Source organism: Pleurodeles waltl, chromosome 11 (genome assembly GCF_031143425.1).
Source record: "Pleurodeles waltl isolate 20211129_DDA chromosome 11, aPleWal1.hap1.20221129, whole genome shotgun sequence".
Lineage (NCBI taxonomy): Eukaryota > Metazoa > Chordata > Amphibia > Caudata > Salamandridae > Pleurodeles > Pleurodeles waltl.
The window spans coordinates 920589734-920617634 of NC_090450.1; the positions used below are offsets into that span (position 1 = coordinate 920589734).

Genomic DNA, 27901 nt, shown 5'->3' on the forward strand with positions numbered 1-27901 from the left:
ACCGGACACATGAGAATTGCGACCACGTAGATAAAAGCAGCGCCGGACATTACACGATGCGTTCCCCCTTTCCTTCTTTCTCTTTCTTCTGATGAACGAACGCAGAGGAGGCCCCCCGTGCTCGTGCCTACTATCCCAATTATCCGTCACAACCGGACATAATGGCCCTTGGCTACACCATCTCCCGCTATATCCGGCCTACCCCCATACTCCTATCAGTGGAGCCACGTAATGTACAAACACCCAACTGCAAGTTATCACTATTCTTGTTGTAGCGTTTGGGCGGTGACCCGTTGTTTAACTGCTCTGATGGTATTGATTGTGTTTTGTTTTTGCCGAAGGTCATGCTATAACCCCCCCCCCCCGAGTCTTAGCTGGAAAGGGAAGGATATGGAAATAATGCAGTGTAGGGTGCGCGGGAGGGTAAAGGAAGGGAGAAAAGCCCCAACACCCATGATATGGCTACATACACAACAATTAATTGGAACGTAAGGGGCATACATACTCCCAAGCGACGCTATGCTATCTACTCCTACCTCAAAAGACACTCAGTTCACCTGGCGCTTCTACAAGAAACACATCTAACAACTCAGGAGATCCCCCGGCTACGCCAGCGCTGGAGAGGGCAATTATACGTGACAGGCCACTCGGCCTATGCTAGAGGCGCGCTGATCTGGATTAGGGCAGGCACCCCCTTCGCGGCTGAAGAACAGATTACAGACCCGCAGGGTAGATTCGCACTCGTCAAAGGGAAACTGGCGGGTCACACAATTGTATTGGGCTCTATATATGCTGCCAACACAGACCAAACCACCTTCCTACATAGTCTATCACACCACTTAGCAAACTGGAGTACAATACCGTGGCTACTGGGGGGAGACTTCAACAGTGTACTAGACGTCGAACTAGATCGTTCCTTCCCACTGCTCCCACATCCCCAGTGGTAACTGCCTCACGCGGTCTGACAGAATGGACACAGCGGTGGCAGCTGGTGGATGTGTGGCGACAGAGACACAGAGAGGAAAGAGTCTACTCCTTCTATTCCAACCCACACTCCTTAAATGTACGCCTAGATAATATATTCTGCACTGCGAACCTTGCTCCGTTAGTGGCGAGCTCTGAATACATGGGTCGCACACACTCAGACCATAACCCTCTGGTAGCACGAATGTGCTGGGGATCCCCCCACGCGCCCATTCCCACGTGGAAGTTGAGACCAGAGCTCCTAGAGGACCCTGACTTTAGAGCACCATTAGGTACCGCAATTCTGGAATATTTTGAGCAAAATGAAGGCACGGCCACCTCGAGGCTGATTGAATGGGATGCATTCAAGACTGTTACCCCGAGGGCACTGTCTGGGAGCCCAGTGTAACATGCGACATTCTATCGAACGCGACCTGACCCGAATAGAGCGGACTTTACCGCAGTCGGAAGACGAAACCACTAACAACCAAATTGAAAAAGCAAAACTAGCAATAATACGTGCAGAACACCAGACACTACTAGAACGTCTGAGATGCCTTAACTACACTGCGCACTCCGCAAGAACTCATGCATCAGCAGATAAAGCAGGTAAATTACTGGCTTGGCTGATACGTCGGGATTGCGAGAGGAAACCGATAATGGAAATTCGCTCACAAACAGGGGAGTTAGTGTACACGCCCACAGAGATACAGGCCGAATTTACAAGACACTATGAGACACTCTACACCTCAAGGACAATCACTGGAGAAGACACCAGTGCTGAGTTCCTTGGCAGGGTGACACTTCCGCACTTAGAGAGTGACCAGATTGAGGCACTTGAGACACCCCTCGACCTTGAGGAGATCCAAGCCAGTATTCGAGAACTTACGTCCGGCAGGACACCGGGCCCAGATGGGTTACCGGTCGACTTTTACAAAGCCTTCGCACTACAGCTGGCACCTAAACTACTTCAAGTATACGAGAACGCTGAACAGGAGGGCCACCTGTCGACCACACAAAGGGAGGCACTACTAATATCCCTTCCCAAACCCGGAAGAGACCCAACAGACATGAGCTCCTACAGACCGCTGGCAATGTTAAACACTGATTATAAAATATTAGCCAAAACACTAGCGACAAGGCTAGCGCCTAACGTGCCAGAACTAATACACCCGACCAAAACGGGTTTGTACCGGCCAGAGACACTTCTCATAATATCAGAAGACTATTCTGGGTTATGCAATATACGAGGCGTGATTGGCCGAGGGCGGGCTGCCTCGTCCTTGATCTAGAGAAGGCCTTTGACTCATTGGAATGGCCATTCCTGTTCAGGGTGATGCAACAATACGGCTTGGGACCATCCTACATTCGTTTAGTTAAATTATTATACACCAGACCAACGATAAGGGTGGGACTGGGATCCGAGATATCGGAACCAATCCGAGTGGGTAGAGGTACGAGACAGGGCTGCCCCCTATCACCATTATTATTCTCACTTGCAATGGAGCCCCTGGCGGTGGCCCTGCGTGAAGAAGGGGACACTTGGGGAATCCCCCTGGGAGACGGCTTACACATAGTGTCATTATACGCTGACGACCTCTTGCTATACTTCAGAGACATTACACAGATACCACATAGAGCCGGCTCAATCCTACAACAATTCGCATCAATATCAGGTTTGAAGGTCAACTGGTCGAAATCATGCCTCTTCCCATTTGATCCGGGCTTACAAGACCCGAGACTGGTGCTGGCCGGAAACCCTGTCCCATGGCAACCTAATACATTCAAATATCTGGGTGTCAGAATCTACCATAACGAAGAAGACATATTTGAGGGCAACCTTGTAAGTGCGGTAACCTCGGTCAGGTCCTAAATGGCGTTCTGGAGGACATTGCCACTATCCATGACAAGCAGGATAGCACTCCTAAAAATGGTGATACTCCCACGGCTTCTGTACTTTTTCTCTAACCTCCCACACTACGTCCCCCCCAGTTACTTCAGGACACTAGAGACAGGGTTAAGGGAATTTATATGGAACGGCAGCCGCTGTAGGGTCGCCCTTAAAAAACTGTACCTACCGCCTGATCAGGGCGGACTTGCAGTCCCTAACCTAGAACAATACTATCTGGCAGCTCAACTCCAGTGGGTGTCTAGATGGCTGGCTGGTATGCACCTCACAGACACAACAACAAAGGGAAGGCCACGCCTACTCCAACAAATACAGCATTTATTCCACCCGCTCACACGCACACAGACCCCACGGCAACTGTTTCTAAAAACAGCTCATAAATGCTTCCGTAGATTGCTCTACCTCACGAGATCAATAGTCCCATTTGCGCCTGCCTTGGCACTGGCGGGTACTCCAAGGGGTGCTAGGATCACGTCCTACTCCGAACTGAGTACATGGCACGAACTAGAAATACATACACTGGGTGACATTTATGAAGAAAACCAACTGCTGCTGTTCGCTAGACTCCGTGAAATGGGACTCCCGCCTAGTCAATTCCTATTGTACTGCTCACTGGTGAGGGCTCTGAACTCCAAATGGGGAGAAATCACTACAGCTCCACCTACCCACCTACTGGTCCAATACCTACAAGTGGTGGGCCGCGGCCAACACCAAATCAGCTGGCTAGCGGACGCCCTGAGAATCCAAACTGCCTTTGACAATGATGCACTGCGTGTAGCATGGGAAATGGACACAGGCGATCCCACTGCGATTCCGCGATGGAGAACTGCTATCTCAAGTCATCTCAACATACTGCGTAACGTGCGATTCAGATGAATCCAATATTATATACAGAGCCTATCTCACACCTGCACGAATAAACAAATACTTTTCTGGTCAGGACGCGGCCTGCCCCAGATGCCATGAGATTGGGGCGCATATGCTACACATGCTGTGGTCATGCCCCAGCCTGAACGCCTATTGGAGGGCGGTAATTGACAACTTATCTAACTGTACAACACAACACATACCATTCACATGGGAAACATGTATTCTGGGACTATTTCCAAGAGATAAACAACACAGAGCAGAGACGCGATTCATAGATCTAGGACTCATTGTTGCGAAACGGTTAGTGACCCGACGGTGGAAGTCCCCCGACCCCCCGCCGATACAGGCCTGGAGACGCTCGTTTGAGGTGTGGGCGGGTGCGGAGGGTTTAGCACTTACACGGGAGGAAACTCTGGGACTACGACAATTCCCGATCTCCACCTGTTGGAAGGGGTTCTTACTACAGCTAAATAACACGGAAGCACATTAGATGGAGGAGGGGTTGGACGGAGGCGAACCAGTATTTAGGAGTGAGAAAACCACACTATATAGGAAGATAGAGTGTAGAACATTATCGGACACATTATGACATTGAGGAAGTAGAAAATGGCATGCACTAAACCTGGCACACGACCCCCCCTCACCTGCAAACAGAACTGTCACAACAGACCCACAACCTGACATGAACCAGCTAAGCCTGAAATAGTCACATAGATTATGATCTCGGCACACAAAGTTATTATAGATGTTTCCTTTTTTTCCCTTTTCCTTTTCCATTTTCTGTTTTCTTGTTAAGGTTAATCAATATAAAAATCATATTATCTGCTTTTATCCTCCTTCAACCAATCGCAATAGCCGGACATTTCAGACAGTAAAAATGGTATCCCAATAAAAATTGCAACTACATTGGAAAACTGAATAACCACAGAAGAACTATGTAACATATGTAATATAACTATGTTGTCATTACTCCAACATCGTTTAAAAATGTGAATACCACAGATTAAGATACGTTGTACTGAAACGAACCCCAACTATGACAAAATATAAAGCTTTAACAAAATTTAATAAAACAGATTTATGAAGAAATAAAATTGAAGGGCAACATCGGCTCTGATGTAGTCACCCCCGGCTGAAGCACCACAGTCAGGAGATTCGTCCTGACTAGCACCGTGGGCAAGTCTAGGTCCAAGACCTCGGCTGCCCTATGTACTACTATATGCTCCCTCCTCAGTAGCCACATTAGGAGGAGAGAGAATGCCAGTATCTGGAGACGTGTCCAGTCCACTGGCTTCCCCTAGGTCCTCATACCAGTCCTGCTCTTGCTCCAATTCACACTCCAAAGGGTCCTCAGACCCCTCCCACTCCTCTACTGTGCCTGGCTGTTCAAAATAAGGCTCAGGCAATGATCTGGGCCTAATTGGCGCAGTCGAAGTCGGCGTCGTACAACGTCGCTCCGGCTCATCCGGAATGAGGATGGGGCTACCACCAGTGGGTGCCGGTGGTGGAGGAAGCATAGACGTCAGACCTGGCGCCGGAGGCGATCGACTGTGTGGGACTAACACCGGTCCAGATCCGCTATCAGATACTGGGGTCCCCAACGGCGCAGAGGCTGAGGCCACTGATGTTGAACCCGATGGGGCCCTTGCTGACCCCGCGGGGCCCAAAGACCCTCCGAGGGTGCAGCCCGCTCACAAACAAGGCACATGGCCTCATAAAATTCTTTGATTTGAGTGGGGGTCACTTCGGTCCCCGGAAAAGGGGGAGACGCAAAGTCGGCCCTGGCAACGGCTCCACTGGACCGCGCTCAGAACGTCGACGTTCCCTAGATGCCTTGTCGACCGACAGGCATGGCAAAGTCGAAGTCCGCTTGGACTTCTTCTTCTTGTGCCTCTTATCTGAATGATCAGATGCACTTGAATGCGAGGAAGAGGACTTGGGGCTCCGTGTGTGGTGCCGCGACCTCCTCCTACTGCGGGACGGTGACCTCCTCAAAGTCGAGCCGATAGAAGACTGCTGTCGGGCCGCAAGAAGTTTGAGGGATCTCTCCCTCAAGGTCTTCGGAGCCATGGCCCAACAGTCAGAACACGAAGTTGAGTCGTGATCCTTTTTCAAACGCCAGAGACACACTCTGTGTGGGTCTGTGACCGACATGGTGCGATGACATACACCACACAGTTTGAATCCAGTCTTGCTAGAAGACATTTCAAACAATCAAGCCAAAAAACCTTGAGGAACGTCGAAGAAAAAGGGTAGCTCTTTCTGGATCTGCGCTTAACCGGCACGGAAGGAAAAGAACTGACGTATGCGCGCCGGGGTGGTGCCTATATAGAAGACCGTGATGTCACAGACGCATCCAACAATGCTGACGATGCCACGCAGAGCCAGATGACGCACGCAGATCCGAACGATACCACCTGACGGCGCGCACAGGATACTGCTCAGCAGAAAAATTCCAGATTTGAAGCGGACGCCAGGGAACTCTAAGATAAGGAATCTGCAGCTAGAAGTCTCTATCAGATACACTACTTTGCTTGCTACAGCGAGGCCAGGGGAGGGAGCTTACTCTGGGCACCGTATCAGGATGAGGTACAGTGATTAGAGACCTTTCAGGCCATTTTGTGTTATGAATTAGCATTTTATAGATCAGAGCAAGTGATTTATCATAGTAGTGGAGTTGTGGCTTTGTTGTTGTTGGTGATGTATTGAGGTAAAAACTGCAGTTAGTCATTTTGCTTTGGAAACAGACATTTGATCAATATAAATGCAGAACCTAGAATAGGGTCTTCCGGAGCGTAACATGGGAAAAACATGATCAAGTGGTATACGTCTGAATTGTTCTACTTACATAAGATCTGAAAATACAACAGACGTATTCACTATCAATTCCTGATGTTGTTGCCTGGGGTAAAAATACTGATTTAAAAGTGGTTTGGACATTTGAGGTTAAATAAAAATGCTCTGGAATCATCCCAGTTGTACTTTGTTTCCTCAGCTGATCTAAGATCTAGTTCGGGTACCTAAAATAAATATTTCCTGAATCAAATACAATTCATCAACATTTCGAGAATTAAGGTAGAGACCATCGAGACGATCATCACATCTTTGAGAAAGACAATGTAGGTTTCTTTAAAGGGTCAAGCCTGAAGAACATGTTTTATTTTTCTGGTAGATGTGATTTTAACCAAACAGGTCAGCTTCCAAATAAGCAAAATGAATATGGAGCTGAAACTCTAATGGGGCATTTAAGCATTCACTGTTTCCGGACTCAAGGGCAGTGAGGATATAAAAATACACTTAGTTCAACGTACTGCAATAGATTAGAAGGTTGTTCTAGGTTTTAAGAAAAGAAGACAATTAATAGATCTTTAAGCTAAGGATATGAGTACCCTGATAAATAATGAACTATAATTTGTGCCAGAGATGAATGCATCTAAAAGCAGCTTCTTTAGCCAATGGTGCTCCTAAATGTCCTGTCTTTACTTTTCACTTCTCTTAGAGTTATCCTTACTGCTGCTGGTTTACCGTTGAAAGTGGATTAGCCACTAATAGGTGTTTCTACTATAATTTCTCAGGAGCTAGCAGGTTATGCAAACTCTACATTGCCTCCCGCACCACCTGGTCACAAAAAGTAGCATAACGCCCCACTCCTGTCTCAGTCTCATTAGCTGACGCGCAACACCTTTTATTTCACAGCCCTTTTTTCAATAAGATTCCTGCAAACATAACTTTGCTCCAACTGTCTCATTGATAGCATGAAAACTGCTGAACTTTCTCTTTTTCTCAGAACAACACCCACTCTATTCTTAGACGTTGTTTACATATACATAAATAACTTACCAGAACACGATCTCCCATTTTCAGTTCCCGCTCTCCCTTTTTTATGGATCCAGCTTCAGACAGGTTAGATATGGATTCACTTCCTGTTCTTGTTAGATTGCTTATCGGAGAGGGGGTGACTGGTTCCTTAGCTACAGGTGATTTGAGAGGAGTAGATGTATTAAGTGCTGCTGATGGCGGTGAAGACACCATACTGATGGATGACGCAGATGTTGGTGATGTAGCTCTAGATGCAGATGCTGCCTGGAAACCATTAGCTTCCTCATCTGTTAAGGGTTTTCGGGATAACTTTGAAGGCCTAGTAAAAATTCCTCTTGAGGAATCACACTGGAAATAACGAACTCCTGCCACTGAACCATCATTCTTGCCAATTGCTTCGTCCAAAACAATGCCTGCCCATTGTCCTGGAGCAAATTGAGCCTCACCAATAAACTGAATAAATCCAGGTTTAGTACCATTGACCCAGACACGCTCCCCAACTCTAAAATCATCCACAAACGCTTCCTGTGTGTCCGAAGATGGTGAGCTTGATGGTCGCTCACCTGCTCCAGCTTTTAATGATGGCACTATAGGTGAATAAATAAAAGCACAATTACAAATATGATGCAGAATGAGAAGGAAAAATAATCTTGCAAATTAAACTGTCATACCTTCTTACTTTTGTAAGCGTAAGCAAATTAAATAGATGGATAACCAATGTTGCTTCCAATCTTCATTCCAGTTATGCATTACTCTACCCATAAAAAACCTACTGATTTAAACTAAAGTTACAAGTGATTCAATTTACTGGAGATCATCTAGTCAAGAAAAAGGCCAAGTGCTCATCGTAGTAATTCATGTACTTCAAATTATGTAGAACACTTCCACCAGATTCAGGCTGCTGAACTTCTTCACATATAATAAAACATGTCACCAACAAAAAGTCCATGCACTAACTCTTCCGTACCCACGTTCTTCCTACAGCACACCCACAGCCATACATTTGCCCAGGTGTTTTATGCACATTTGCTTCATTTGTAGATATATTTATATTTGAGATGGTAAGTTAGTCTCCTGGAGGAAGGGAGCAGACTGGTAATAGGACTAGAGATACAGATGTCAATACAGTAGGTACACTGCACCCAATACTTTACCCATCATCTGTTACTCCAGACCAGCGGGAAATGATAAAGCACATACAACTGTAATGGAGAGATGCAGCAAGTTCAGATAGGTCTTTAAGGGTGTTATTAACTATGAGTACCATTTCAGAGCCTCACAATAATTGAAGGGCTGCTGCCTCACCTGAAGGATTCTTGCAATCTTTACAAAGCTCTCAGATCAAGGACACTCATCATCTGGACGCCCATTAGATGGCAGCATTAAAGAGGACTGCTTGAATATTTGATAGAGTTGAGTTGAGCCAAGCTTTCTGATTTGTTTCCAACAGTCTTTCTTTAAATACCACTATTATAGAGCAGACCATGGCAGAAAACCAGTTAGTTTAGTTTTCTCTGATTAACACTAGATCAGTTAGTAAAAAATGTCTTTCAATTGGTAGAGTTCCCAAAAAATAAATGACAGCAGAGACCTGGATTTCTAAGAATTCCCAGGTCATTTTAAATCATGGTTGTCCTGCCTTGTGTCAAGCCTTTTATAGAAAAGCAAGGTGGGGCAGTGACACTTTTTGATTCTAACAAATATAGGTGAACCCATATAATATAGTTGGATTCTACAATTCATTTGAATATTTTGACAACTATATGTATGGTAGAAATTAAACTTTTCTTGTATTTGTGCCGTAATTTACAGATCCCTCAAAACATTCAACTTTTCTCATCTGTTTTAAAGACTTCTGCAGTATATCACTACAAAAGGGGAGTGGGAATTTTTCTAGGTGACTTTAATATTCATGCCGATGCGCAGCCTATTTTAGCTAGAGATCTGCTTGACTTTTCTCTTCGGACAGGTCTTAATAATGCAGCTGGTCATTCCTTTCCAAATCAAACTGTGAGGCAATCACCTATTCTCATATCCTGGGCAGATCACACTTTGGTAAGAATGTTCTATCCTTATTCTCAGATCAAATGATAATCAAGTGTTGGCAGTCAAACAAATAAGCATATTTATATTCCTTAGCTGATAATTCAGTTGCTGTGAGGAACAGTCCTACTATTATGCTACAAAAAAATCATGTGAAATGCCAAACAATGCTAGATGCTGTAGGCCCCAAATAAATGAAACTAGATAGATGTAGTTTGGACCATAATGTGGGACTTCACAGTGACATATTGCTCTCAAAACAAAGATACAAATTGATATATATATATATTCACTAAAATAAACACAAAGGTTAAAGTAATGTTATAGTTAAGTGAAATGTTTAGTAACAACGTAACATTTGTAACTCTAAAAACCAGCAAAATTCACCATTTATAGTTATCTCAAGGAATTATAACTCGTACCCTAAGGTAACTATAAATCACACCCCGGCCTTACACAGTTTACTCGTCAATAATTTCACTGCAAATGCTGCAGTGACTTTATCAATGAAGTCATAGAAGAGGTCATGAGTGATGTAATATGTGGGGTAATTAGCAGTGCATGGTGAGGACGCAAGTTATAGTTAGTCTCTTTAGGCCCTGGGGACCCAATGCCCCAGGGATTTTTGTTTGTGTTTTTATTTTTTATTTTTATTTTTTAATAAGGGTGGGGCAGCCTTGTTCAGCCATAGGGACCACACCCCCAGGGACACTACTGCTAAAATTAAAAGCTAGGGAACTGCTCAGCTCCCTGAGCCTTTCCCGACCTCGGAGACCCCCCATCCCCTGGGGCCTGCATCATTAAAGGTGGGTAACCTGTGCCCGCCCCCAAGACCCCCAAGGTCCCCGCCAGCTCCTCAGAAGCAGCAGGAGCCAGTATTGCTCCCGCCCACAGGTAACAGCTACTTATTCTGCTCCCTACAGACAAGAGCAATATTTTGATCTGCAGTGATGAGGGGAGTAAAACAGATCAAAAGTCTGCTCCAGGACAGCGGGAGCATTGTCAAAGCTCCCTCCAGCTGGGTGCAGATTCTCTGTTTACGCATGGTGGGAGTTTGGAAAATGCTCCTGCCATGCAGAAGCAAACACGTGTTTCCCTGCCTCTGCCAGTGTTGGCAGGGAGACGGCTATGCCCTGGGGGTGTGCTCATCCGGGACATAGCTAGTGAGCTGGCCCCGGGGATGGGGTCCCCAGGGCCATTAATGGCTCAGGAAGGGGGTTGTGTTTACCCCTCACTTTTACTTAGCTTAGTGGCCCGGGGGATGGGGTCCCTTGGGCCTTTAAAAAAAAAAAAAACACAGTGTGTCCTGGGAGATGAGGTCCCCGGGCCCAAATACAGCCTGGGGAGGGGGACCGTGTGCCCACCCCTCCTGATGTCAGGCACTGGTGGACAGAGTTCGGGGCCGAATTCGCCTTGGGGAGGGGGGCCACATGTGCCCGCCTAAAACCCCCCACATTCCCTCCTCCACACACAAAAGTTGCTCCCGTGGATGGGACCCCTTTAGGTCAAAAAAGGCCTTGTCCCCCTCCCTGTGCTCTTTTTTTCTTTTTTCCTAAAACTGTGCTACAGTTTATCCACATATTTGCTGCATTGTTTTGTTTTTGTATGTTTTTGGTCGTTGGGGGGACCTCACCAACAGGCCTATGGGGTCAGGGTATTTCTAACATGCCCCTTTTGTCTCTTTTTTTTTTTTTTTTTAACATTTTGGTATGAGGGCGCTAGTGTCAATACAAACTGAAGCGTGCACACTATGCTGAGGAGAACCTCAACTACAAAGAAGACAGAGACAACTTTTCTTATTCAGGATGCAAACCAAAAACATTTTACACTGATTCTGGAGGAAAGAACATATATAAAAGGAATACCTTCAGAACTGGAAGATCACAGATATCCCACTGTCATGTAATTTCCACTGAGGAATAATTTAATTTAGTCTGCTAAACATCTGTCCTAGACAAATTCTGAACACCCAAAGGTGGACTTTAGACAACCACTTTTCTGTTTCTAACACCCATCTCATTAATGCCAAAGTGGGCAAGCAAATTGTTCAGGTCTAATTTTACACAGATAATATCAGTGTACATCAGAAAGGTCCGTGCTCTGCAAGAAGATGAGAAATGCTTGCAGTATCAAGGAGATTGCTTCAATTGTGTTTACAGGAAACTGGTAACAGACATAATCAAGAGTTACTGCATGGCTATTTTCTGGTCTAAAGAAAGACCAGGTTGTTCTTGGGCGACCACCACTACAAGCTTTCCATCACTGAGGAATGTAGATAAACTTGGATTACGGGTCAATGTTGGTTTTCAAAACTCTGACATCTGAAGTAGAGCAAAAAGGGACCGGGTAGAGTGTGTCTGGACTGTGTGGCCATAGCACACTGTTAACCCAAAAGTATGCCTTTCTGTTGAAAAAAACAAGAAAAAGAAAAGAAACTTGATTTTCTTCTCTGTGGTGGAACAAGAGAGGAGGGACTCTATTAATCACAGGCTGCTGTGTACAACACCGCACTTTGGAACTGCAATACAGAAAGGATTTGCACCTTCTTACAAGATTAATTGGAAAGAAAATGTTGGAGAGGGAGCTCCAGGTTAGTCTAATGACCCTATTCAGGATACAAAATGCTGTTGTGAACACTTCATCACAGTCCTGCAGCAAGCACTCAGTTTTAGCAACTTCCGAACTCCTATTAACTGTTACTGGTATGTGCATATAGAGGAAAGGAGGGAAGGGAAAAGATAAAAATGGGTCTGAACTCGGACCAAACAATGACATAAGTCATCCACAGTAACCCACCTCGTACCTACAGTGAATAAGGGACTCTCTTTCCACAAGTGAGTGTACTAAGACCCAAGATGTGATATGTTTACTTTATTCATATTTATTTCAATGATTTGTATTTCTCGAATTTATTTTGCACCTCACATTGACTTTGTGGTAGGTAAATGACCATGTGAATCCACAAATCGACATGGCTGTTGGTGAAATAAAAGATAACACTTACAGAGATCGCCTGAGCATCATCAGTATGTTGGGAACAATGCCTAAATCCCTTAATGAACCCAGTACCCAAATATACAGTGTTTCTTCTGCTACTAGGGTCACTGAGATGGTCAAGGCATTGGAGGCCAAACCTAAAAACTTTTGGCAACCAGTAATAGTCAACTAGCTCATAGTGGTCGCTTACGTGAGGCACTTTTTATATATTGCACATATTTTTTCTGATGTAATTTTTTTTAATTGTATGTCCGTGACACTGGGCTTGAAAAAAAAGTATCACATCTGGTGATAGGGTCGGACTCTGAAGTGCTACAGGAATATGACCACCCCCTAATAAAGACTTGGGCTTGAGGGTGGTGCCCTGGAGAGATATATATTTGGAGTGACAAATACCAAGGGCAGTGGTGTTGTTCTGATATATGCTTGCCTGCTGAATTCTATGAAAAGAGGGTGAATTGGGGTTGTTCCATGTGCCTGGACATCTACAAGGTCTACAACACCTTTTCTATCGCTGCTTGTAAGTGGACCTGGTCACCTGTGATTGAACCTCGATACTTGAAGAATTTCACATCTAGACAGTGCCCAATTCACAGGAAATCTACAGATAGCAAGAAGTCTAGTATTCTGCAAAGGAAGCAACAAAGTTCCCTCTTGATGTCATCCTCATCTCTGTGAACGTGACATTTTTATATCGCAAGGAATCGGGATAAGAACCAATAAGGTGATGGAACCCTATAAGGGATTTCAAGAACCACTGTTTGCATGCTTCTAGACAGTCTACCCAGGTTCACACTGATAGTAGACTCCCTTTGATGTATACAGTGGAAACAGGTCATGGTCGGAAGAAAAGGGCAGCTGGCGACCTGGAGAGGCACACCAGAGAGATTTTGTTGGAAAATAGTAATCATGCCTTTTTAAAAAACATTAATTTATATCTGAAAGACCCAAACCAGGGGAAAACTTGCTTAAATCTGTTCCTGACAATTCATGGACCTCCTATTCTGTTTTCTCCTTTTGAGAGAAGAAAAAAGGCCTCAAATGATGAAGAAAGAAAGACCAACAAAACACTGAAAGGGTCTGGAGTACACATCTAAAAATACGAAGAAAAAATAAACTGATGCCTCCAGCTTCTGTGATGCCTTATACTTCTGTAGGTTTTGCACAATTTCAAGGACACTGTACTGCACCGTCAGCTGCAGGTGAGATGCTAGTGCTAAAATCGTCCTGACGCCAGTCTGGGGCCTAGAAAGGAGGTTCATTTAAAAAAATGTGCAGAAATAAATATTCATTACACATTTTATCACAACACAGAAAGTAACATTCAGTAACCTCAATGTCCAGCTGGTGCAAATGTTCGTTAATTTACAGTTGAGTTAAAGGCACAGTTAAAAGTAAGACACAAAGAAAACCAGAAGGTGCTAGCACCATCTTCAGCTGTGATACAAACCCAAATGTTTTATAGTATTTACGTGCTTCAACCAAGGTTACCCAATGCAGTTGTGTCCGGAACGAGCCATGGACCTTCTAGATTGTTTTCTCAGATAATCTGTTCTAATGGCTTTGGATTAAAGACTGAACATATCATCATCATCTGAATCCCGAGCTGCAGAGTTTCCAGTGATCAAAATAATAAAAATCCCTGGTCCACCCAAGTAAAGATAACGGTACAGGTTCAGAGTGCCAAGTCTCATATCGAAGTCCACGGTGACAGCAGTTCAGTCACCAATGTTTTGCAGGCACAAAGGTCACTTTTTCTCCAAGAGCATTTAAGTCCTCACAATATTTGCAGGAGATAGAGGCAGCCGTGTTTCAACATTTACTGTGGAATTCCAATGGGTTATTTGTCCTTAGTTATCCATATGTCAAAAACTACTGGTTACACTGATGGTTTTCTGGTACGAAGAGACATCCTCTGTACCTGAAGTATCCACTAAAGGCTTCAATAGTCGAGACTGGGAACTTTACTGTAAGATTAGGGACCAAGATAACTTTTCTATTTTGTCTTGCTTCTTGGTTTTGTGGCAGCAGCAGAGATTGATGTTCTAGGCAATCTTTTCACAGGGAGAACTGTGTCCTCTCTGGGGATTCCAGGAGTCCTATGACATCTTCTACATGGAGCTTTGACTTGTAAGATACAGGAGTGGTAGGGTGCCGGTGCTGCAGAACCTTCAGAGCATGGCTGCCTATGTCTCCTCTTCCTCGTTATTGTTTAAACGAAAGCTTTCACATTGCCATGTAGCGCCTTGTTGGAAGAATTGAGGCCTACTCTCTCAACCCCTAGGTCACGCTGGGAGGCGAAACCTGGGACACCTCTCTTTGATTCCTCCTGGAGGAAGATACGGAACGCTAGCCCTAAGGTATCTTGCAATGCCCGTTTCAAACGTATTCAATTCTTTTACTTACATCAGCTTATTTAAATACCTGGCTCATTCAGGTTACGTTCCCGGACGCGACTTTGGAATGCCCCTGGTGTGCCACCGCAGATTATTATTATTTTTTTTCATATGGTTTGGTCCTGTCCAGTCCTATTGCTCTATTGGATAATGGCCCTTCATGTGGTTTAAAATGCCAAGGATAGGGAATTCTCCCTGAGCCCCTCACTTGCTTGCTGGGTCTTTATGAACGGGCAGCGGCTCGGAAGGTCACTAATAGGTTTCTAGATCTGGCTCTGATCCTTGCCCACAGACAACTGACAATGTCTTTGAAATCCACCCAGGGACCGGACACGTATCAATGGTGGTTTAAACTGAGGACGTGGGCGGATTGTGAGTGGGAGGCAATTCGCCATGAGGAACCTAGGGGGGTCCAGAAGATCCTGATCTTACCTGGGAGGGATGCTATTTTGTTAGCTTATCCAAGGGTAGACCGAAGGGGTCGGGTGCTGGCAGAAGATTCTCCGTCTGATGTCTCCGAGCAGGCTTCTGACACAGGAGCGTTAAGCCCCGCCCTGAGAGACGCCCCCTGATGACCCTCAACTTCATTTCTCTCCTGGTTTTACCTATACCATTCGGATTTGGTGCCTGCCCCAGGGGTTCACACATTGGGGAAGTACAGAGGGGAGATGGCATTGTTTGTTCATCCCCTTGAGGTGGTCATAACACCAGTGGTTTTCCATGTATCCCTTCCTGGGTGAAGAGCCCTCATGTCAGGGTCTGTTATTTGTTATTACTTGCACATGTACATCTACTGCATTGCTTGAACATAACTACCCCATCTCTGCGAGACACCTGCTGGCATTGTTTATGTTAATGCCTTTGGGCCTGATTTAGATACTGGAGAGGAATTACTCCATTACAACGTTCTAGTGGAATGGACTCTGGACCCTTACAAAGTGACTTTCTTGGCCAAAGAATAGCAAGTCTTAATGCAGAGGATTATCCATCAGGATAGAGTAATTTTTAGTACAGCCATTTCTTCCTTGGCACTACAACAGCCCACGAAGGGGTGGTCATCCAATCTCATTTCCTCGGTACAATCAAGGTAGTAGTTGACCGCCCACCTAAGGTCCAACTCCTTCTTCTCCTCCTCCTCCTCCTCCTCCTCCTCGTTTGTGGGATGGGGTGGAAAATAAGAGGATGGGTGAATGATGGACTGACTGAGGTGGACGAGAGTCACCACTTTTGGCAGAAAATCAGTCCTGGTTCACAAAATGTATTTTGTCAGTGTTAGACTTTTTGGCGTGGTCTCCCTTAACTTTTTGCCTCTGTTCCCCAGGTTATTGATGTGTGCTGGACTCTGATTTTGCTATTTTTATTACTCTGGGCACTTTACCACTGCTAACCAGTGCTAAAGTGCAAGTGCTCCAGTTTAAAATGTGTATGTAATTGGTTCTCCATGATTGGCATATTTGCTTTACTGTTAAGTCCCTAGTAAAGTGCACTAGAGGTGCCCAGGGCCTGTAAGTCAAATGTTACTAGTGGGCCTGCAGCACTGGTTGTGCCACCCACACAAGTAACCCTGTAATCATGTCTCAGACCTGTGTGTGTAAATGTGCACTGTAAATTCGACTTGGCAAGTGTACCCACTTGCCAGGCCTAAACCTTCCCTTTTCTTACATGCAAGGCACCCCTAAGGTAGGCCCTAGGTAGCCCCAAGGGCAGGGTGCAGTGTATGGTTAAGGTAGGACATATAGTAATGTGTTTTATATGTCCTGACAGTGAAATATTGCTAAATTCGTTTTTCACTGTTGCAAGGCCTGTCCCTCTCATAGGTTAACATGGGGGCTACCTTTAAATCTGATTAAAGTGTAGATTCCCTTTGGGAGCGGATGGACATGTGGAGTTTGGGATCTCTGAGCTCACAATTTAAAAATACATCTGTAGGAAGTTGGCTCTGTATGCACTATTTCAAAGTAAGGAATAGTATGCACAGAGTCCAAGGGTCCCCCTTAGAGGTAAGATAGTGGCAAAAAGAGATAATTCTAATGCTCTATTTTGTGGTAGTGTGGTCGAGCAGTAGGCTTATCAGAGGAGTAGTGTTAAGCATTTGTTGTACACATCCAGGCAATAGATGAGGAACACACGCTCAGAGACAATTCCAGGCCAATAGGTTTTTGTATAGAAAAATATCTTTTCTTAGTTTATTTTAAGAACCAGAGGTTCAAGATTTACAAGTAATACTTCAAATGAAAGGTATTTCAGGTAGGTACTTTAGGAACTTTGGATTAGCAAAATAGCATATACAGTTTTCACATACATGACATATAGCTATTTTTAAAACTAGACGGTGCAATTTTCAACAGTTCCTGGGGGAGGTAAGTGTTTGTTAGTTTTTGCAAGTAAGTAAACCACCTACGGGGTTCAAGTTTGGGTCCAAGGTAGCCCACCGTTGGGGGTTCAGAGCAACCCCAAAGTTACCACACCAGCAGCTCAGGGCCGGTCAGGTGCAGAGGTCAAAATGGTGCCCAAAACGCATAGGCTTCAATGGGGAAGGGGGTGCCCCGGTTCGAGTCTGCCAGCAGGTAAGTACCCACATCTTTGGAGGGCAGACCAGGGGGGGTTTTGTAGGGCACCGGGGGGGACACAAGTCCACACAGAAAATACACCCTCAGCGGCACGGGGGCGGCCGGGTGCAGTGTGCCAACAAGCGTCGGGTTCGCAATAGGAATCAATGGGAGACCAAGGGGTCTCTTCAGCGATGCAGGCAGGCAAGGGGGGGGGGGGGCTCCTCGGGGTAGCCACCACCTGCGCAAGGGAGAGGGCCACCTGGGGGTCGCTCCTGCACTGGAGGTCGGATCCTTCAGGTCCTGGGGGCTGCGGGTGCAGAGTCTTTACCAGGCGTTGGGTCTTTGAAGCAGGCAGTTGCGGTCAGGGGGAGCCTCGGGATTCCCTCTGCAGGCATCGCTGTGGGGGCTCAGGGGGGTCAACTCTGGCTACTCACGGTCTCGTAGTCGCCGGGGAGTCCTCCCTGTGGTGTTTGTTCTCCACAAGTCGAGCCGGGGGCGTCGGGTGCAGAGTGCAAAGTCTCACGCTTCCGGCGGGAAACGTGTGTTGTTTCAAAGTTGCTTCTTTGTTGCAAAGTTGCAGTCTTTGGGGAACAGAGCCGCTGTCCTCGGGAGTTCTTGGTCCTTCTAGATGCAGGGTAGTCCTATGAGGCTTCAGAGGTTGCTGGACCCTGGGAACGCGTCGCTGGAGCAGTGTCTTTAGAAGTGGGGAGACAGGCCGGTAGAGCTGGAGCCAAAGCAGTTGGTGTCTCCGTCTTCTCTGCAGGTTTTTCAGTTCAGCAGTCCTCTTCTTCTTAGGTTGCAGGAATCTACTTTCCTAGGTTCTGGGGAGCCCCTAAATACTGAATTTAGGGGTGTGTTTAGGTCTGGGGGGTTAGTAGCCAATGGCTACTAGCCCTGAAGGTGGCTACACCCTCTTTGTGCCTCCTCCCTGAGGGGAGGGGGGCACATTCCTATCTCTATTGGGGGAATCCTCCATCTGCAAGATGGACGATTTCTAAAAGTCAGAGTCATCTCAGCTCAGGACACCTTAGGGGCTGTCCTGACTGGCCAGTGACTCCTCCTTGTTTTTCTCATTATCTCCTCCGGTCTTGCCGCCAAAAGTGGGGCTGTGGCCGGAGGGGGCGGGCAACTCCACTAGCTGGAGTGCCCTGGGGTGCTGTAACAAAGGGGGTGAGCCTTTGAGGCTCACCGCCAGGTGTTACAGTTCCTGCAGGGGGAGGTGATAAGCATCTCCACCCAGTACAGGCTTTGTTACTAGCCACAGAGTGACAAAGGCACTCTCCCCATGTGGCCAGCAACATGTCTGGTGTGTGGCAGGCTGCTAAAACTAGTCAGCCTACACGGGTAGTCGGTTAAGGTTTAAGGGGGTGCCCTCTGGGGTGTATGTTACAATAAAATGTACACTGGCATCAGTGTGCATTTATTGTGCTGAGAAGTTTGATACCAAACTTCACAGTTTTCAGTGTAGCCATTATGGTGCTGTGGAGTTCGTGCATGACAGACTCCCAGACCATATACTCTTATGGCTACCCTGCACTTACAATGTCTAAGGTTTTGCTTAGACACTGTAGGGGCACAGTGCTCATGCACTTATGCCCTCACCTATGGTATGCTGCACCCTGCCTTAGGGCTGGAAGGCCTGCTTGAGGGGTGACTTATCTATACCTGTAGGCAGTGTGAGGTTGGCATGGCACCCTGAGGGGAGTGCCATGTCGACTTAGTCTTTTTATCCCCACTAGCACACACAAGCTGGCAAGCAGTGTGTCTGTGCTGAGTGAGGGGTCCCCAGGGTGGCATAAGACATGCTGCATCCCTTAGAGACCTTCCCTGGCATCAGGGCCCTTGGTACCAGGGGTACCAGTTACAAGGGACTTACCTGGATGCCAGGGTGTGCCAATTGTGGAAACAAAGGTACAGGTTAGGGAAAGAACACTGGTGCTGGGGCCTGGTTAGCAGGCCTCAGCACACTTTCAAATCAAAACTTAGCATCAGCAAAGGCAAAAAGTCAGGGGGTAACCATGCCAAGGAGGCATTTCCTTACAACATCTTTTAGTAAAGTTGATTTTAAGATTGTGCGTTTGAAAATGCCACTTTTAGAAAGTGAGCATTTTCTTGCTTATACCATTTCTGTGACTCTGCCTTGTTTGTGGATTCCCTGTCTGGGTCAGTTTGACAGTTGGGTTGTTTTTTACCTCACACTAGACAGTGACACAAAGGGAGCTGGGGTGTAGCCTGCATTTCCTAATTAGCCATCTCTGCTAGGAGGGAGGGGTGGAGTGGTCACTCTCATCTGAAAGGACTGTGCCTGCCTCTGACAATGCAGACTCCAACCCCCTGGTGTGTGTCTGAGGCCTTGCCTGGGCAAGGCAGGATTTCACAAGTAGGTGTGAGTCCCCTTTGAAGGAAGGTGACTTCAAAGACTAAAATGGGTAGAAGAAGGGCACCCAAATCTACAGACTTGAGAAACACTTCTGGAACCAAGAGGAACCTCTGCCTGGAGAAGAGCTGAATAGCTGAGGAAGAAGAGCTGCCCTGCCTGTGACTGTGCTTTGTGGAGCTATCCTGCAGTTGCTGCTTCTGCCAGTGTAAGAGGGCAAAGACTGGGCTTTGTGTGCCTTCCATCTTGAGAAGAAATCTCCAAGGGCTTGATCTAGAGCTTGCCTCCTGTTGTTTGAAGTCTCAGGGACAGCAAAGACTTCTCTCTGCCAGCACCTGGAGTCTCTGGAGAGACTCCTGCACTGACAAGTGGTGCCCTATCCAGTCCCTGGGCCCTTGAAAGGAAAGCTGGTGGAAATCCAAGGAAATCGACTTCGGACCGACGCCGCTGCTGAATCCTGTGACGCCGCCTGCACCGGACTCCGTGACCTTCGCTGGAACGCGACGCTCTTCGCAGGCCCGACGCCACTGCAGCCCCGCTGAAGTCCGCGACTCCGTGGAAGTCGCCACACCACGTCGTGATCGACATCGCTCGAAGTGCGCGGATTCAACGTTTCGCACAGACGCCGCGATCCCAGACTTCGCACATCGGCTTGTTTTCACTATTGACCAAAGGTACTGTACTTGGGGGTCTACGCGACTCCGTGTCCGGCGCCGCTGGTGTCGGCTTGTTGGGAACGACTCAGCCACGACACCGTGTTAACACCTCATCGAAGCATTTTTGTTTCTAAGTGCTATTTTTTAATGTAATCTTTAAAAATTCATATCTTGACTTGTGTATGTCGGATTTTTGTCGTTTTGGTCTTGTTTTGTTTAGATAAATATTCCCTATTTTTCTAAACTGGTGTTGAGTCATTTTGTAGTGTTTTCATTAAGTTACTGTGTGTGTTGGTACAAATCCTTTACACCTAGCACTCTAAAGTTAAGCCTACTGCTCTGCCAAGCTACCAAGGGGGTAAGCAGGGGTTAGCTGAGGGTGATTCTCTTTTACCCTGACTAGAGTGAGGGGCCTTGCTTGGACAGGGGGTAACCTGACTGTCAACCAAAGACCCCATTTCTAACAGTCACGATAAAAGAGGGTAAGAAGAGCTCAGAACCTGCAACTGACTTAACAGTCCGTCCAAAGCAATGGCCACTAAAAACACTGTTTTTGCCATCAACATTCTTAAAGGATACCTATGCAGGGGCTCAAATGGAGTCCCCCATAAGAAAAGTTTAAATAAGGTTGATATGTCATTAAGGAACAACAAATAGAGCTGTGGGAGATAGATTTGTCAATCTCTTCAGGAAAAACATGATAATTGAGGACTTAAACACGTTGTGCTTCAATTGAAAACTGACCCAAATGCTTCCCTCAACAGAAACTGGAGGGCACAGAACTGCTGGCACTGAGCATTTTCCAAGGATATGAACAAGGCCACTTGAGGAATGTCCGACTAGGTGAAGATGCCCTGGTCTACCTCCAGGTGGAGGCGCCACTCTTGATTGGCAAGATAACGTTGGCTCAGGCTGTCGGCTCTGAGATTCAGAGACCCTGCTACCCCACAACCAGATCCCTTGGTGGTGTGCTCAAGACCGCAGTCTCAACACTTTTAGGTAAAGGAGGTGGGACCATACCCCCCACCCTTACTGGTTGATGTACCACATCTCTGTCAAGTTGTCCATCACAACCTTGGACGGCGGGGTGGGAGATCTTGAGCGCCAGCTGAATTGCCCACAATTCTAACAGGTTTATGTGAGGAACCTGCTACTCCAGAGACCAGAGGCCTCTGATCTCCGGAACCTCTACATGAGCTCCCCACCCAGAGGTGGAAGCATCCACCACTGCTGTAGTCACGGCTGGAGGATCAAAGGCCATCCCCCAATTCAGGTTTGTATTGTTCCCCCACCAAGCTAACTCTGCTACTGCTTTGGGGGGAAGATTACAATGGGGTTTGACAGGTCTCCTGCACACAGGAAGGTAGGAGATCTATAAATCTGAGAACTCTCAGAAATTGTCTTGCAGGAAATTATGGGACCATTTCCCAGATGTCAGTTATTCTCTGAGGTGGGAAGGTATTGAGATGTGTGACATTCAGCACTGACCAAATAAACTGGAGTAGTTGGGAGGGCTTTAGGTGAGATTCGGGCTCGCTGATAGAAAACCCCAGGTCAAATAGTATGGATGCTGTTGGTGCAGACACACAGTCACCACAACCAGCAAACCCAGCTTTGTTTAGCCAGTCATCCAAGTAGGGGAAAACTGGAATGCCTGACCTTCAGAGGTGAGCTGCAACCACCGCCATCCCTTTTTGACAGCTCATTTTTGTAGGAGTGCTGCCACTTCTTTTTGCAGGATAGTGAGGTGATCCAGGAGGTTGGAGGAAGGCTCGGACGATAAGGGAGGGCAGAGTCTGAAGGACAGGAGATTGTAACCTATTCATATGATCTGTAGGACCCACTGGTTCAAGGTAATGGACTTTCAGGACAGTAGAAAGGAGGACACTTGCTTTACCACAGCCTTCATTTGAGTTTGGAGAAGTGAACTAGGTCTGCTTGCCTGATGGTGCACAGGAGGGTTTCTGGATAGTGTTACTGCTGAGATTGTGGCTGATAGGATTGTCACTGGCTAAAGGAGAATCCTCTGAGAAAGCCACAAAATGACATTGGGGATAATTCATGGAAGGGAAGGATAACTTTAGCTCCCAAGAAGCGGATGTTGCTTTACCAGTTTTAAAACGCTCCAGTGCCAAGTTTGCCTTAACCCCAAATAGGCATGTCCCATCAAAAGATATGCCCATTAAATTATCTTGGACATCAAAGAATAAGTTTGACGTGCATAGGCAAGCATGGATGCGAATTTAGACCAATATACCCATGGCTCGGGCTACAAAGTCAGGGGTATTCAGTGCTGATTCTATGATGTGATCTGACACATTCTGGCCATCCTGGACTACTTACTGAAAGCGTGCTCTCCTGTCTTCAGGTACATGAGGGACCACCATCTGAGACATATTCCACCAGGCATGGGTGTATCATGCTAGAAGGCAGTTTGCATACAGAGACTTCGAAGCCATGCTCCCTGTAGAGAAAGTATTTTTCCTTGATGCTTTTATGTACTTTAACTCGCTATCAGATGGCATAGTTGGAAGTTACCAGCCAACTGTTCCAATGAACATGATGCCTGTATGACTAGGCTCTCTAGAAAAGGGTGAAAATAGAGAAACACTATATCCAGTAGCCAGGTGGTAGTGGCAAGCTATCTGTCTATCAACAACCGGAGCTGCAGTGGATCTTTCTAATACTGCTAGAACGGAGTCTAGGAGGGCCTTGTTAAAAGGGCAGTAGAGATTGGACTGCCAGGTGTACCACCTCAGTAAAAACATCGGATTTAACCTCCACTGTTGGAAGCTGCTCTTCCAGCACTTCAGCTGCCTTTTTAACCACTGAGTGGAAATAAATCATCTCTAGTGTGGGGGTCTTGCTGGAAAGTCCACTTCCACTTCTGGAAAAGTGACCACAACATTCACAGATGGCAGTCCTAAAAGGTCTTGGCCCAGACTCTTCTCCTAAAGCATATAAATTCTGAGGGCAATGGTAACAAAGGTGGAGGAGGTGGTCTCGTTGGTGAAGGTGGTGTTGGTGGATATGGAGATGGAGGTTGATGAGGAGCAGTATATGAAAGCGCGGGGTCAAAGGAAGGGCGAGCCCGTGTAGATCCTGGTGGGATGGAGCCACAGGGCATCAGGCCAATGGCATAAACATTGGCAGGCTATACTTTACCACTGGGCCTGAAGTTGTGTTGAGTAGGTTGATGTCTGTCCCTCACAGTCCCTACAAGACTTAAAAACTAATCGTTTTGGGTAGACAAGGTACTGCACAACAAAAAAATTCTTGTGAGGAAAACTCAACTCTAAAGAGCAAACTTGAGACATGCGTCAAAGACACACTAAAAAGGAACTGACGTTACTATACCAGCGTGGGTGCTAGATGCAATGATGACATCACCCAACACCACTTTCGGCATTGATACGAAGATCACAACCCCTACTGGCAATGTGAGAGCTTTGAAGTTCCTGGGCCCAGTCTGGCGGCTGGGATTATTCTACAATGAGGAATCTGCAAGTAGAAGTATCCATCAGGAAGTCTGGAGTTAAATATAAGATCCTCATAACTGTTAAGAATTAAAGTATTTCTGAACATCAGGTAGACCCTTGGATAGTACTTAATTTTTAATCCAAAGTGTGCCGGAATCCAAAGCTCTGTTCTGTTGGTGCTATTAAAAATTAACACACCGAATACCATGGCTGCATATTGTTGAATTCACCTCAGGCCTCAGTAATCCACTAGCTGACACTGCTGCCCCTTTCTCTCACTCTTGCTGGTCCCTGCTATCTTCCTTTGTCCCTGTGTTTTCATCTTGTTCTTCCTCCTTTCCAGTTTGCATGTTTTACTCTCTCCTGCTCCTGGTCAATATCTGATGAAGAAAAATAAGTGCTGGCCCCCAATACTAAGTGCCGGTGGACTCCACTGGCAACCACCCGCTCAAATTAAGCACTGACCCTGGGTATCTTGCTACTCAGGCATGGAAGCCTGCTCTAGATTCTCTAGAATGAAGGTTACTATTTAGCTTTTCCACACTTGCTTAGGACCTGCCATGCCTTACTGATGCTCACCATGTAGGAAGAGCCTGCATTCTGTTATGCGTTTCAGTATTCTGATATTAGGAGAGGTTGCTACATTGTGATTTTCATTTCTGCGAGAAATATTCAAATTATTTTTTAGTTAGTCACATTTGTTGCTTGCTCAAACCTCAGAGCACTAAATAGACAACACATATTTTTTACCTTTAAGAGAATCAAGACATCCCTTCATGTTACGTCGAAAGATTTGCAGTGACGTTTTTTTTAACTAATGGCCTGGGAAACTGATCAGGCGAAAACAAATTGTTGACAGTTCTCTGTCGATAAAATCAGCCATGTCAGTAAAAAATATATTTACTATGCCAGAAAAACTCTTCACAAGAGAACCCTGGACTCTTGTGCATTACAGCAAACTACACATCACAAACACTCGAAAAGTGACAACCTCGGTCGAGATTGCTCAATACCTGTGTACTGGTCAGATCGAAAAACAAGCAAACATCCTCAATGTCAAATTGGTACATGAAACAGAACAGTATTAGTAGGAAACAAAGATGATCTAGAAAGAACAGAGCACAGCAAAAAAAAAACTTTTTTTTAAATGTCTGGCACTGTTCTACTCAAAGATTTTAGGCAAGAAATCAAAAGCAAGCACGGGCAAGTCTCTCTTACCACTAGCGACCGCTGCAGTTGCTTTGGGGGGCGGTATTCCAGGCTTGCCTATTTTCGAAGGAGCCTTAATTCCACTTTGTTTTGCCGTACTCATCTTTTTATAGAGGTTTGCTTATTTCGACAGCGGTAACTATGCTTTTCAAACCATTGATGGAACAGTTTGTGTTGCTATTCGAAGCCAAAAGTGGAACCTATAAAATAAACACAAAGAACACGAGTTACTTAAAAATAACCGTCTATTTGCTCAAACTAGTTTTTAGGACTGAAATAGAAGCGGCACGCCAACATTAACTCTGGTCAGAAATGCACGTGCAGACTCTAAAAAGGCGCGCAGCAGTTTGGCTCGTTTCGGAACAGTATTGTGAGAAAGTAGCCTCTTTCTAGCCTTGTTACCCCCACTTTTGGCCTGTTTGTGAGTGTATGTCAGGGTGTTTTCACTGTCTCACTGGGATCATGCTAGCCAGGGCCCAGTGCTCATAGTGAAAACCCTATGTTTTCAGTATGTTTGTTATGTGTCACTGGGACCCTGCTAGTCAGGACCCCAGTGCTCATAAGTTTGTAACCTATAGGTATGTGTTCCCTGTGTGATGCCTAACTGTCTTACTGAGGCTCTGCTAACCAGAACCTCAGTGGTTATGCTCTCTCTTTACAAATTGTCACTAACAGGCTAGTGACCAATTTTACCAATTTACATTGGCATACTGGAACACCCTTATAATTCCCTAGTCTATGGTACTGAGGTACCCAGGGTATTGGGGTTCCAGGAGATCCCTATGGGCTGCAGCATTTCTTTTGCCACCCATAGGGAGCTCTGACAATTCTTACACAGGCATGCCACTGCAGCCTGAGTGAAATAACGTCCACGTTATTTCACAGCCATTTACCACTGCACTTAAGTAACTTATAAGTCACCTATATGTCTAACCTTTACCTGGTAAAGGTTGGGTGCTAAGTTACTTAGTGTGTGGGCACCCTGGCACTAGCCAAGGTGCCCCCACATTCTCCAGGGCAAATTCCCCGGACTTTGTGAGTGCGGGGACACCATTACACGCGTGCACTGTACATAGGTCAATACCTATGTACAGCGTCACAATGGTAACTCCGAACATGGCCATGTAACATGTCTAAGATCATGGAATTGTCACCCCAATGCCATTCTGGCATTGGGGAGACAATTCCATGATCCCCCGAGTCTCTAGCACAGACCCGGGTACTGCCAAACTACCTTTCCCGGGATTTCACTGCAGCTGCTGCTGCTGCCAACCGCTCAGACAGGTTTCTGCCCTCCTGGGGTCCCGCCAGGCTTGGCCCAGGAAGGCAGAACAAAGGACTTCCTCAGAGAGAGGGTGTTACACCCTCTCCCTTTGGAAAAAGGTGTTAGGGCTGGGGAGGAGTAGCCTCCCCCAGCCTCTGGAAATGCTTTCCTGGGCACAGATGGTGCCCATCTCTGCATAAGCCAGTCTACACCGGTTCAGGGATCCCCCCAGCCCTGCTCTGGCGCAAAACTAAAGGGGAGTGACCACTCCCCTGACCTGCACCTCCCAGGGGAGGAGCCCAGAGCTCCTCCAGTGTGCGCCAGACCTCTGCCATCTTGGAAACAGAGGTGCTGCTGGCACACTGGACTGCTCTGCGTGGCCAGTGCCAGCAGGTGACGTCAGAGACTCCTCCTGATAGGCTCTTACCTGTGTAGCTAGCCTATCCTCCTTCCTAGGTAGCCAAACCTCCTTTTATGGCTATTTACGGTCTCTGCTTTGGGGAATTCTTTAGATAACGAATGCAAGAGCTCATCAGAGTTCCTCTGCATCTCTCTCTTCACCTTCTGCCAAGGAATCGACCGCTGACTGCTCTGGACGCCTGCAAAACCGCAACAAAGTAGCAAAGACGACTACTGCAACCTTGTATCGCTGATCCGGCCGCCTTCTCGACTGTTTTCCTGGTGGTGCATGCTGTGGGGGTAGTCTGCCTCCTCTCTGCACCAGAAGCTCCGAAGAAATCTCCCGTGGGTCGACGGAATCTTCCCCCTGCAACCGCAGGCACCAAAAGACTGCATCACCGGTCCTCTGGGTCCCCTCTCAGCACGACGAGCGTGGTCCCTGGAACTCAGCAACTCTGTCCAAGTGATTCCCACAGTCCAGTGACCTCTTCAGTCCAAGTTTGGTGGAGGTAAGTCCTTGCCTCACCACGCTAGACTGCATTGCTGGGTACCGTGTGATTTGCAGCTGCTCCGGCTCCTGTGCACTCTTCCAGGATTTCCTTTGTGCACAGCCAAGCCTGGGTCCCCGACACTAACCTGCAGTGCACAACCTCCTGAGTTGTCCTCCGGCGTCGTGGAACCTTCTTTTGTGACTTCGGGTGAGCTCCGGTTCACTCTTCTTCATAGTGCCTGTTCCGGCACTTCTGCGGGTGCTGCCTGCTTCTGTGAGGGCTCCCTGTCTTGCTGGGCGGCTCTGTCTCCTCACGCAATTGGCGACATCCTGGTCCCTCCTGGGCCACAGCAGCATCCAAAAACCCTAACCGCGACCCTTGCAGCTAGCAAGGCTTGTTTGCGTTCTTTCTGCGTGGGAACACCTCTGCAAGCTTCTTCACGACGTGGGACATCCATCCTCCAAAGGGGAAGTTCCT

General features: G+C 46.7%; 1 protein-coding gene across 14 annotated transcripts in view; it reads right to left on the reverse strand.

Moving 5' to 3' along the window:
- CLIP1 (CAP-Gly domain containing linker protein 1) overlaps positions 1-27901 on the reverse strand; it is a 543241-nt gene that overhangs the window by 429107 nt on the left and 86233 nt on the right. For all 14 annotated transcript variants that reach the window (XM_069214950.1, XM_069214948.1, XM_069214943.1 and 11 more), the window contains exons 2-3: positions 25280-25470; positions 7583-8148 (exon numbers count right to left, since the gene is read on the reverse strand). In XM_069214950.1, coding sequence (XP_069071051.1) covers positions 7583-8148; positions 25280-25373 — 660 coding nt within the window. In that variant the 5' untranslated portion in view covers positions 25374-25470. The remainder of the gene's footprint in view (positions 1-7582; positions 8149-25279; positions 25471-27901) is intronic.